The sequence below is a fragment of the Crassostrea angulata genome, chromosome 3, assembly GCF_025612915.1.
Source record: "Crassostrea angulata isolate pt1a10 chromosome 3, ASM2561291v2, whole genome shotgun sequence".
In the NCBI taxonomy this organism is placed as follows: domain Eukaryota; kingdom Metazoa; phylum Mollusca; class Bivalvia; order Ostreida; family Ostreidae; genus Magallana; species Magallana angulata.
In genome coordinates this window covers 51,925,507-51,937,779 of record NC_069113.1, presented here as the reverse complement: position 1 = coordinate 51,937,779, position 12,273 = coordinate 51,925,507, and the positions used below count along the sequence as shown (strand labels likewise).

The 12,273-nt window shown below is 33.6% G+C and overlaps 1 protein-coding gene across 1 annotated transcript; it reads left to right on the top strand.

The window, feature by feature from the left end:
- The first annotated feature begins 2,517 nt into the window (after positions 1 to 2,517).
- Positions 2,518 to 10,065, top strand: LOC128178541 (sorting nexin-2-like). The gene is made up of 12 exons (XM_052845773.1): positions 2,518 to 2,665; positions 4,569 to 4,644; positions 5,181 to 5,392; positions 5,614 to 5,718; positions 6,494 to 6,635; positions 6,785 to 6,863; positions 7,031 to 7,223; positions 8,187 to 8,280; positions 8,614 to 8,819; positions 8,934 to 9,077; positions 9,187 to 9,339; positions 9,730 to 10,065. The coding sequence occupies exons 1-12, from the start codon at positions 2,582 to 2,584 to the stop codon at positions 9,778 to 9,780; spliced, it is 1,539 nt and encodes a 512-aa protein (XP_052701733.1). The 5' UTR covers positions 2,518 to 2,581; the 3' UTR covers positions 9,781 to 10,065.
- The last annotated feature ends 2,208 nt before the right edge of the window (positions 10,066 to 12,273 follow it).

The following is a 12,273-nucleotide window of genomic DNA, read 5'->3' as shown; positions in this document are numbered from 1 at the left end:
GTACTTCAAAATACAGGAATATTTTATTTTAATGAAGAAAACATATGGTATTTATTTTTCAAAATTCTCGTAAATTAATGAATTAAAACTGGTACTTTTTGTATTAAATGATAGATCTAAGTTATGAAAAGGGCAAGTTTCATATATCATATGGATGATTATTGTAGAATTTTTTTATTGTACTTCAAAATACAGGAATATTTTATTTTAATGAAGAAAACATATGGTATTTATTTTTCAAAATTCTCGTAAATTAATGAATTAAAACTGGTACTTTTTGTATTAAATGATAGATCAAAGTTATGAAAAGGGCAAGATTTATATATAATACAGAAAATTATTGTAGAATTTTTTTTTCATAACCAAAACTTGCACATATGTTGTCGAATGTGAATCAAACTTTTCTGCAAAATGATTTACACCATTGAATATAAATTTGATTTACAATGCTTGAATATATTTTTAAATTGTATCTGTGGTGGCTGTTTATGCCTTAAATGATGTTTGTTTTAAAAAATAACGGACAATATTATGTCGACATGTTTGTTATTTTATCTGAAGGATATAATGCATGCAATTTAAGATGTATTAAAAAAAAAGTAAAGATGCACATTTATGTGTTTGATGAAAATTTGTTTTTCAAATTTTTAATATGGATATTATTTATTGCAGAGAAATGCCTCGTCTCAAACGTAGAAGTGGTTCCATTGGTCAAAGGAAAAAGTACCATTCCAAGAGACATCGAAGTCAAAGCGTGTCCGATAATTGCGACTCCATATTCTCTGAGAGTACTACAGCAGAACCTCATGTGGACCATGACTATTTATCTCAAGCAGCCCAACCCTCAGACCATGATTATAGTGCACTATCAGCCCAACCTCCGGACCAAGACTATTCATCCCAGACCATGGACCACTGTTGTTCTACAGGACAGATCACCACTGACATTATTTTGTCAACTGAAACTGTGCCTGTTGAGAATGTGACTGCTGATTTTCTTGTGTCTGAAAGTTTGACTGTATCTGCAGAGGAAAGTGAAACCCCCCCAATCAAACTTCAAGAAAATCACTTTTTCATTTGGAACCCGACTTGTTTCTTTGTTGAATAAATGTGTGCATTTATTTTTCTCTTTTCATTCAAAAAGGAGGTTTTTAGATGAGATAATTTTGATAGATTATTAAATCAAGAAATCAGCAGCAACTGTATGGCCCAAGAATCATTGACCAGTCTTTAACTCAAGTCAAAATTTGTAGTCGTCCAAGTTTTAAAAAGTAAAAAAAAAACAACTTTTTTTTCAGACTTTAATATTCATATATATGCCATTGAATGCTGAATTTGCATGGTTTTGATGTTTTGCTTTTCTTGTGCTGCCTGGTCATGTGTCCCCGAAAACCAGATATGGATTTCAAGATCTTCTTACAGTCAGGGCACTGGTAACTGTGTTCTTCTTTTGGTGGCTGGTCATCTCTTCATGGTCTGTATACTCCCCTAAAAGTTCATCGAAATCAATGTCATTGTCCCAACACAAGAAATCTTCCTTAGACATTGCACTTATCAATATTTAACACAGGTTGGCAGGTGGAATGATGATTGTAAAATGGTGTATAATACTGTATTTTTAATGGGATCTCCCGTTACTTTCAATTACCCCCCCCCCCCCCTCCTATTTTTCAATTAGGGACGTCCCATTATACCCCAGTACACCATCATTATATACCCCAGTACCCTCACATCTTCATGGGCGCATCATTAAGTGTTATCAAAACAATAGAAATGTGTAAAAACGGCGTACAGTACCAGGTGCCTAACTACATTGTAACAACAAACACCAGTAGTTTATAAAATCGAGATAATGTTTATTATCTATGTCCTTTTAAAACATAATTAAAACTTAAAATTATCCTACAATGAATGATTTGGTCATTAAAATAATTATCATTTTGAATCGTTCGTAAGACATATAAACATTAAAAATTGATATTTAATCTGTTTAAGTATTTATCCGACTTTCAAAAATATAAAAATATTAAACTTACTTGCAGAAACCGGCGAGTCAAAGTTTTGACATCTTTTGTTTACATCGCTGAATCGGCCATTTTACATCTCGCGAGATTTAAATTTCGTATGAATAGGTTGGTGCGAGAAATCGCGAGACTTGCGGTTGTTGCTAATCCCGTTAGTATATACGTCCCTGGTTCTCCAAATGAGATTGCAATAAAAACTTATTATTTAACGGTTTCGTTTATGGTGTATTAATTGTCGACTAATCAAACTGCTCAGGCCATGTTCGTGTATGTTACAACATTATTGTCTTAATAATTTAAGTACGTGACTATGCATTTAAAAACAACAACAACAAATGATACAAATGTTCATTGTATATTTTATTTTGTTTCATTTAAGAATATCTATGAAAACCATTATTCATTATTTTTATAGGGTACGTTTTCTCTTGGAAACTTGTAAATTGGGTACGTTTTCTCCTGGGTACGTTTTCTCCAGCATTCGATGTCGCATAGTTCATAAACCGAAACGTCGAAGAGCGAGTTGTCTCGTGCTCTAATGTCACGTGATAGTTAAAATGGCCGATGAAAGAGAACCACCCCCATTTGGCGAAGACGAAAACCAAAAAGATGAAGACGACTTGTTTGCAGAAGCTAGTGAGGTATGTTTAGAGAATGCATTCTCGGAAAGCTTCGATTTGGGTTAGTTTGACGGGCTACAAACTCCAGATGGCTGTGTAAGACGGACGACATTTTGCCGGTTTGTTCTAATCTGGTCACTTGATTTTAAGCAAATCAAAGATCCTCCTTTGAACCTTTTATTTGTTGTTTCGCTCGAAATAATTTTACTTACATGTGCTGAAGTGATTTAATTGAGTAAACTTTCAGTATTATATTTGTCGAATGATTAAACGGAGAGGTTACCAGATGTCACTTGTGAACACCCGCCCTCCTTAGTCATTAACATCACAGGAGTCGGCGATTTTATCAATTTCTGGAAAATAAATGAGAAACAGGCAAAAATCCTACCAGTGAGCTTCGTGAGCGTAGCGAGCGAAGCGACAGGATGGTACGAGTTTTCCAGATTTTCGTACCATCCTGTCGCTTCGCTCGCTACGCTCACGAAGCTCACTGGTAGGATTTTTGCCTGTTTCTCATTTATTTACAACAAATTGATAAAATCGCCAACTCCTGTGTTAACATTGTATATTTAGTGTAAACAAAAAATGGATTGTCTACAAAATTGTGATGATAGATTAAAACCAATTAAAATTTTGACGTGATAGCAGGCCACTGTGACCATTGTTTAAAACACTCATTCAAAAGTCTCTGAGTAATAGATGAAATAATATGAGCAAACTTTGTAAAATTCCAACCTCAAAGTACAAGTAAAATGAAACTGAAATTAAATACCTATTTTGAAATTTTTACAGTATTAAATACAAAGTAATATTGAAATACTATAGGCAAATCATTACAATATTTATGAGAGCGATAAATAGAACAAACAGTTTCCTTAATGTACAAGTTGTATGTAAATAGATGTATTTTTATCTGAACAATGATATAATGGACTATATGCAGTATTATGCATTTCTCGTCCCCAAAATTAAAGTTTTACAAAGAGCTTTAAAAATTAAGTGAAAGATACTTAAAATCATATTGAAAATGAGTGTTATTCCAATGGTGGCATCTCAATGTAGAAATGACATGATGAAGATTTTCTTATTTTGATAAATTAATGTTTTGGAGCAGAATATGGGTGTTTTCAACTGGGAAACATTGAGCGCTTGCTTGCGTAAAGTACAGTTTTTTAGTATGATGTGTACATAATTTATGAACAAAAACATATGTAAAAATTGTATTTGAGCAGACTTGTGCTCTTCCAATTGCAAAATATAAAGAAAGAAAAAACGATAAATGTGTGCAAAATTGTGAGAATTAGCTCATTTAGGTGACATCATAGATAAACAGCTAATAAATGTACAATGATGACTAATATCAAGATTAAAGTGATAGATAGCATCCTCTGTATAAAGATTTAATATGAAAAATTGATTTTTATGCGATAATGTTTAAAAATTAGTTAAAATTAGGGGCATATATATGACCATAATATCAATTCATTTGAAATATTTTCCTTTCATCAAGAGAAAAAACCAAATGGAAATTTTTGATCGATGTCTATCATTAGTTATCACCTGATCCTAATGGGACATACATTTTTTTGGAATCAAAATTGCTAAGCAATCTATGTTTTTACATATACATGTACAGCAAAACTCGGTTATAATGAAGTCACTGGGACCTAAGAAATTACTTCATTATATCCGTAATTCGTTATAACCGTATAAGAAATTCATTAAATTTACATAGCTGGGGATCCAAGATGACTTCGCTATATCTGTAAATTTGCAATATCAGTGTTCATACTAAACGAGTTTTACTGTATTTTCATTCATGATTTATTATAGACAAATTAGATTTTAAAAGTTTTCATCGCAAAATTATGTAAATTTATTGAGTAAGACAATTCTAAAGGATATATGTCATAATCTCTTGCAGAGCCAAGAAAATGAAAGCACGCCAGAATCAGAACCTCAAAAAGTGCCAATAAAACCAGACGTTGATTTATTTGGAGGTACATGTATATTTTGTTCATTTGTCTCATTTGAAAGTTGCTTCAGTATTAAACTACTCTTGTATGAATAAATCCTCATGAGCATGCATATAGTATTTCATGAGGAAAAAATGCTCTAAAATATGAATGCCTTAATATGGTACATGTATATCTAGAAAGTGGGTAGTTTGACCCAATTTATAATTATAGACTGATAAACATAAACTTTTCATGTAATACTATATATCTGGACAAGGTATACCTATTTAAATAGTAACATAAACTTTGATAAGTTTCAGGTTGTCATGTTAGACCCTAATCATTTATAGTGTTCTTTAAAGATTGATTTAATAATCACTAATAATGTCTTTTTAATTATCAAAAACTCATTAAAACTTGATCTTTAACTTATCAACTTTGCTTATTTTGCATATTCACATCAGAGCATGGGTATCACTAGTGAGCATTGGCTCACAGATTTCTAATTTTATTTATACTATTGTTTATTTGTCTGATTTCCTTAAAATTAATATTTTTTTATATCCATTTTCCTACAGATGATGAAGGAGAAGATGTTGCGTTAGAATCAGATGAGGAACCCCCAAAGGAAGAGAGGGAAGACAAGAATGATATATTTGAGGACTCTAAGCCTGTGATGGCTCCAGAGCCTGTCATTACCCCTCCCGTCAAGGAGGAGACACCCAAATTACCAGTCACTCAAAGCTCAACCGCAGTGGAACCAAAAGTGACCAGCAGAAAAAGTACTGATGTAAGTACCAGTTGAAATGGAAAGGGATTAACATCTCATCATCCTTAAAGCAAAGTCGTACACCAACTACCTTATAGAAGAATTTGTCAAGCAGTGATATCAATTTCTCATGGGTTTTTTTTTATATAGAAACACAGGTATATAAACATGCTGTAAAGGATTTCCTTTCTTTTCCTATTGGTAATGATCAATATTTAACAAGACTTGACTTGATTTTCTAGCCTCCTGAACCAGAGAACGAGTACACTATATCCATCAAAGTGGCAGAGCCTCACAAGGTGGGCGATGGAATGGGGGCCTACATGGTGTACAAAGTCATAACAAAGGTGGGTAGTTATACTTTACAATAGAACCATTTTAACAAGACCTTGAACTTTCAGTAGGGCATAGCTATCTATTTCTTGTGTCAAAACAGGTTAAAAATGATGCAGTTTCAAGTGAATTATGTACATATTGTGTAGTCTTAGCTCAGAAGCCAGACAATTCTTGTTGATTTCAAAGAGTCATGGCTGAGAGGCTAGCAATGAAATATACATACCTACGTCACATTGCTGTTTGACACAACTACCGGTACCCAAAGTCCAAGCTCTTGTTAAAATGGTTTTGATTTAAATGTGACACAGTGACATAAAACTCAGATAAGATGTTGTTGGAGATCTAGTTGTTACAGAAGAGCATTTGTTAATTGCATCAGCATGTAACTGGAAACTAAATACAACTGAGCATTGTTTATCTCTCATTAAACTTTTATTGCCAAACATTTTATCTGGATTGACGAAGCATCCTAATGAATGATTCATAATTGTTAATTTTGTTTACATTGTTTGAAAATATGGGTTGCATGAAATGTAAACTAATGTTGAAGTGATAGGACTACTGAAGCCAGGTTTACATACAGTAAAACACGCTTATTGCGAAGTCCCAGGGACAGGCAATTTTACTTTGATATAAGCGTAATTCGTAAAAAGTTTAAAACATGTAATAAAGTCACGGGGAATGAAAATCACTTTGCTGTAAGGGTCAATTCATTATAAGTGTGTTCACCATAACCGTGTTTTACTGTATATAGGTTCAATGTACCATATTTTATACATTGTATAGACAACCATCCCTGCATTTCGCCGAGCTGAGTTGTGTGTGACCAGGCGATTCAGTGATTTCTTGGGCCTCTACAGTAAACTCCATGAGAAGCACATCAAAACAGGAATCATTGTCCCCCCTGCTCCAGAGAAAAGTGTCTTAGGTAAGGTTATAAACAGGTGTGATGATACGTATTATATCAAGAGAGATTCTACCAATCAATGTGTGCTACACTGTATACAAAATAAGTCGGAGTTGTGGGATTTATTTGGAGAGATGTTATACACCATACAAACATTCCATATTTGTTAGGTATGACAAAAGTGAAAATGTCAAAAGAAGAATCTAATGCAGCTGATTTCATACAACGAAGAAGAGCAGCATTAGAGAGGTCAGATTGCAAAGATTTTATTCTTTTACCCTTTGAACTGAAACTCTTGTACACATTGTAATGTTAAAATGAACCTGGAGTGACAGAATTTTTCATATTAGTGAAATACTTTTACATTTTGTTAAGTGAGGACTGTAACAATAATCAATGAATGTTTTTCACAACAGGTACCTAAACAGAACAGCCACTCACCCAGTCTTGCAGATTGATCCCGATTTCCGAGAATTCTTGGAGAGAGATGGAGACCTTCCTAAAGCAACAAATACATCAGCCCTGAGTGGAGCAGGAGTGCTAAGACTCTTCCACAAAATGGGTGATGCCGTAGAAAAAATAGCCTTCAGAATGGATGAATCTGATGAGGTAGGCAGTTATTGACCAATCACGGGATTGCCTCTTGTTTCTGTCTCACCATTTTACATCATATCTTCATGTAAATTTTCTTTTTGTGGCCTCCTACTAGCACTGAACCACTAAATCATCTCTAAACATGCTAAAGGGTCTTACAGTGCAAGATTATCAATGAAATACATGAATTTGAAACATTTTTGTATTGCTTTAGTCCGACTGTAGTTATCTTCATTGATGTTAAAATCATGAGTAAACTCTCCTTTGAATATCCAAATTCCACTTGTTTACTTTGAAATGCATTGTAATTATATAGTGTTTCAAATTATGATTCATTCAAACTTTATTTATATGTTTTTTAAATAAATGCCTGGTTTTAAAACTGGTGACATTTTGCATAGCTGATGCTTTATTTCTGTTCAATACTTCCCGGAAATCAAAATCAGTGGGAGTATGAGGTAATGGCCAGGCTGGTGCATGTACTGTTGATACCCCCTTGGTTTTATAAGGGAGTAACTAGTGTTTGTAGAATATCTGCTTACCTGAAAGCTACAGGCACCTGGCAATATTTTGTCTTGTACAGTGTATTTTGTTTATGTGTGATTAATCATCTTTTTTGTGTATGAATTCAGTCATTTAGTCCTAATGGGGTATCTGTTATAACGATGTTGTAAATCCATGCTTCATTGTATTTTGTTAAAGAAAACCCATTTCCTTTCTCATAATCATTCATTCTCTTATTTTTCTCACCCGCTGTGTTTTTTGCTGCTGCACAGTTTGTTTATAATTGAACTATTTAGAAGTTTAATTGTATCAAATATAAACATATAATGATAATTATCTGACATATTTTTATTGCTCTACAAATGTTTTTTATAAGTAAATTCTTCTGCCACTTGATATACATGTTGTGTATCCTGTTTTGTTAATGAATGTGTTGTTGATAAGGTATTACACTTTTGCTGTGCTTTGTTTCAGTGGTTTGAAGAGAAACAGAACCAGGTGGAGAGCCTGGAGACCCACCTGAGGCGGCTCCACACCAGCATGGAGACCCTAACCCAGCACAGGAGAGGTGATTCGCCCATTCTTTTTTTGATATTGTTGTTTGCAAAGGAGTTTTCTAGAAATTTAAGAAGGCTAGATAGTTAACAAACCCTTCAGGTCTGTATTAAAATTATAAATATGACTTTTCAATCCGTAACTATTATCTAGTAAAGAAAAAGTTCTAATAGTTAAGCTGAAAATTGTAAATATTTTTCTTTACATTTATATCTATACAAAGGTCTGCTTTTGAAGAAGACAAAAACAGTTAAAAAATGGCCACAGCCATCCAGCCCTTTTAATGAGAAGGTGATGAATTTTTTATATGTGATAATTCTAAATTCTAATGCTAATTGTCTTCCAGAATTGAGCAGTATGACGGCTTTGTTTGCCAAGAGTGCTGCCATGCTCGGGACAGCAGAGGAGCACACGGCTCTGTCTCGAGCTCTCTCACAGCTTGCTGAGACTGAGGAACGCATAGAGACCGTTCACGCCGACCAATCAGATCACGACTTCTTCATCATGGCTGAGCTGTGCAAAGACTACGTGGCACTGTTGGGAGCTGTAAAGGTTGGTCTTTTTCCTATTTCCTGTCCAGCACCCTGTTTGTTTCATTGGTCGTTGATTAACATTTTTTGATAAATGATTTACACACAACAAACTTTTAATTGTGATGTCTTTTAGGAAGTGTTTCACGAGCGAGTGAAATCTTACAAATCTTGGAAGGAGGCGGAGGCAACTCTGACCAAAAAACGAGAAAATAAAGTCAAACTAGAACTAGCACGCAAAATGGACAAAATTCCTCAAGCTGAAGATGAGATTTCAGAGGTATTGATTTATTTGCACTTTAATATCTCTCTCATGTATGTTTTTTTGAAAGTCAAATCTATATATCTTGCATGTTTATTTTTATCTTAAACGTAAAATTTCTGTTCAGTGGGTGAATAAAGTGGAAAAAGGGAAGGACGATTTTGAGAAAATTTCCAAAGCCATCAGGAAGGAGGTTGCCAGATTTGATAAATATAGAGTGGAAGATTTCAAAGACAGTGTTGTAAATTATCTGGAGCAGCTAATGGAGAACCAAAAAAGGGTACGCTTTTTTATCTTGCTATTGCTTCTGTACCATTTAGTTCATTTTGCATTGTCCTTTTCTGATGCAAATAATATTTTAAATCTGTTAAGGAAGGCAATTGTAGAATAATATTAAAATGATCATTTTTTATAACTGTGTTAACTGTGTTATAATTCAAATTATTGGGGAACAAGTTTTGTGAACTGTCAATGATTTACAATTTCCCTGTAATGTTTTTTCTTGGATTTGCTTAAAAATATAATGAAAAAAGACTCATCATTCATCGGGATGTTAATACATGGGTGAGTGGTGCCCACGAAATCCAAATAAATTGAACCCAAACAGATTCTAAAGATTCAAAATAACATGTAAATATATAACAACTGACTGATATGTCTTGTTTTTCAGATAATGAAGTGTTGGGAGGCGTTCTTACCGGAAGCCAAGGCCATTGCTTAGATTTAGTGGATACCGGACTATTTAACTTCTATTATATTTGAAATGCTTGATGTTGCAACTGAGATTACATGAATAGGAAGTTTGTGCAGTACAGGCTGGTAACTGTTAGATGAGATAGATGGACTGCTATGTGCAATAAGACCACACTGGACTGACAGAGTGCCTCTCTGTTTGATACTGATTGGTGACCATACTACATACATTCCACTGGTCATTGACAGGCAGTGGCTTACTTTGTTCTATAAAAACACAAATTTTATGTACAATAAATTATTATATACTGGTTTTGTTATGGTGTGATTAATTGACAAATCAGTGTTTAATTCAGGAATAAGGAATTGTTCTTTGAGTGTTAGTCGGTGATCAAATACGGTCAGGGGTTATCAAATCCAATAAAGCCCTGTAGATTTAATCACACCCGAACCTTTTTGATCAGCTCATGATATTTAAAGATGATTCCTTATTACTTATATTTATATAATTTTCAGTAATTGTATGATTAATTATTATAACAGCAATTGTTGTCCAAATGTATTGGACTATATATTACAAAATTGATTCGTGGTGTTATTACAGACAAAGATACTGGAAAGTGTAAATATATGTTCATGGAGTATTTTCAACGTGGGAACAGGTCTTGCATTGTAGATAAAAAGGATTTAAATATCCTTTTATATCATACCTTTAATAACACCTGACATTGTTCATGTAAAATATGCATATACATGTACACTGCATGAGGTAAAATTAAATATTTGGTTTCATGGTCTGTGAAATAGCCACCTTTGAAAAAATCAATTGAATATCACTTGCGAGACCCATTTACGTCATCTTTTGTACACGGAATGAAATTAAAAATTTCTTCTTGTCACCGTTATAAATAATATCCTCACAATCTACGATTTCTCGTGGGCTTTGCTCCGTGTGTCCCATCAGAGGTTTGCCTTGGACTAGCCTCAACGCACTCTCCCCACCCCGTGCCTATAAGAGCATGCCATACAGGTTTTGTTAAGCTCGCCGCTAACCTTGTGACTGTTTTACTGCAATATGTAGAAAAAATGTCCTGTGGAACCACTGCCAATGCAAGCCGCGAGAGAGAGAGAGAGAAAGAGAGTATAAGAAACCCGTTTTTCTGCCAAGAATAATCTGATATGAACCATTTTGAACTTTTAGTGTATTTACATGTACATATATTTGTACCCCCCTTTGGCATCGTTTTAAAGACTTGTATCATAAAAATATATGAAAAGGTAGCTGATATTGAACATTAGTCTCGTCTGTCTCCGTTAATCTACGATAGGCAAGAGAGACTCTCTGCTTGTCGGAGATTTACGGATATGTTGAACTCTGGCGTAGGAATACATACAGTGTACAACTACAAAAAATATCTAAATTGTTCGTACCATTTAAAATTTGACTATTTACAAGGCATCTATAAATAAGTGTCCTTGAAAAACAATGTTTTAGAATACATTACATCGAATTTATCGATTATTTTCAAGGACAAAATGTTATCAGCGGTGTTAGTTTGTGCTTAGGTCCAAACACTGTTTCACTTTCGGTTTGCCTGCGTAACTGCATAGGAGAGTTGATTTAAAATCAACTCCCAAAAACCGTTAACAAGAATGATTCTTGAGTTTAAAGACTTTAAGGTAGTCCTATACTCGGCACTAAATGGGCTCAATCATTAAAAGCTTAGCTTTAAATGATAAATATACATTCTAGCAATACATATACAAAAGAAAATATGTATGTTTACATGCTAGTTTGTTTGTTATCACCTCTCAAACGGGTGCACCCCCTTGCGAAAATTATTGACAATTATGAATTTTGCCAGACGTCCGTTTTTCCTAAAAATAATTACCAATTTTGGGAAAATTAGAACTGAACATACAAAATAGAGTATAATTTTTTATTTTTAGTTTATTTTAGCCATATCTCATCAATAATTTTGCGTAAATTTTTGTAAGTAAGTACGCTTTATGGACCTGATGTATCAAAATAGAATACAAAAATGCAATGCTAGTACGCGTTTGGTAAGTTTTTTTTAACTATTTTATGGACTCAAACTTAAATTCATGGTGTTTATTCTAAAGATTGACATCTTAGAAAAAAGATTTGGTAAAATAAATTATATGTTGACGGATTACTTTTCACGCTATAAGCTCTAAACAAAGTAGACCCTGACGAAAAAATCCGTAAAAATCACATTATGCTACAGTTTTCTGCCTAAATCTGTCAACAATGTTAGATATCATTTAAACATTAATTAATTGACGATTAATTGAATTCGAAATAGCTTCTGTCTCTAAATTTAAACTGGTTTTAGTAAAAGAAAAAGAAAAATTCGGGGGAGGGGGATCAAAACAAAGAAGATATAAGCAAACCTGAGATCCTGGTTAATCAGAAACTTCGTTTTTCATTTTACTTTAACAGAATCGAGTTTCTCAACATTAATCATTTCTATTTCTCATAGAATACATATATTGCCGT

Excerpts from the sequence above, each read along its gene's own strand:
- LOC128178541 (XM_052845773.1), top strand. The coding sequence starts at position 2,582 with ATGGCCGATGAAAGAGAACCACCCCCATTTGGCGAAGACGAAAACCAA. Across the intron at positions 5,393-5,613 it reads CCAGCAGAAAAAGTACTGAT|CCTCCTGAACCAGAGAACGA; the intron begins GTAAGTACCAGT and ends TTGATTTTCTAG. Across the intron at positions 9,078-9,186 it reads CTGAAGATGAGATTTCAGAG|TGGGTGAATAAAGTGGAAAA; the intron begins GTATTGATTTAT and ends ATTTCTGTTCAG.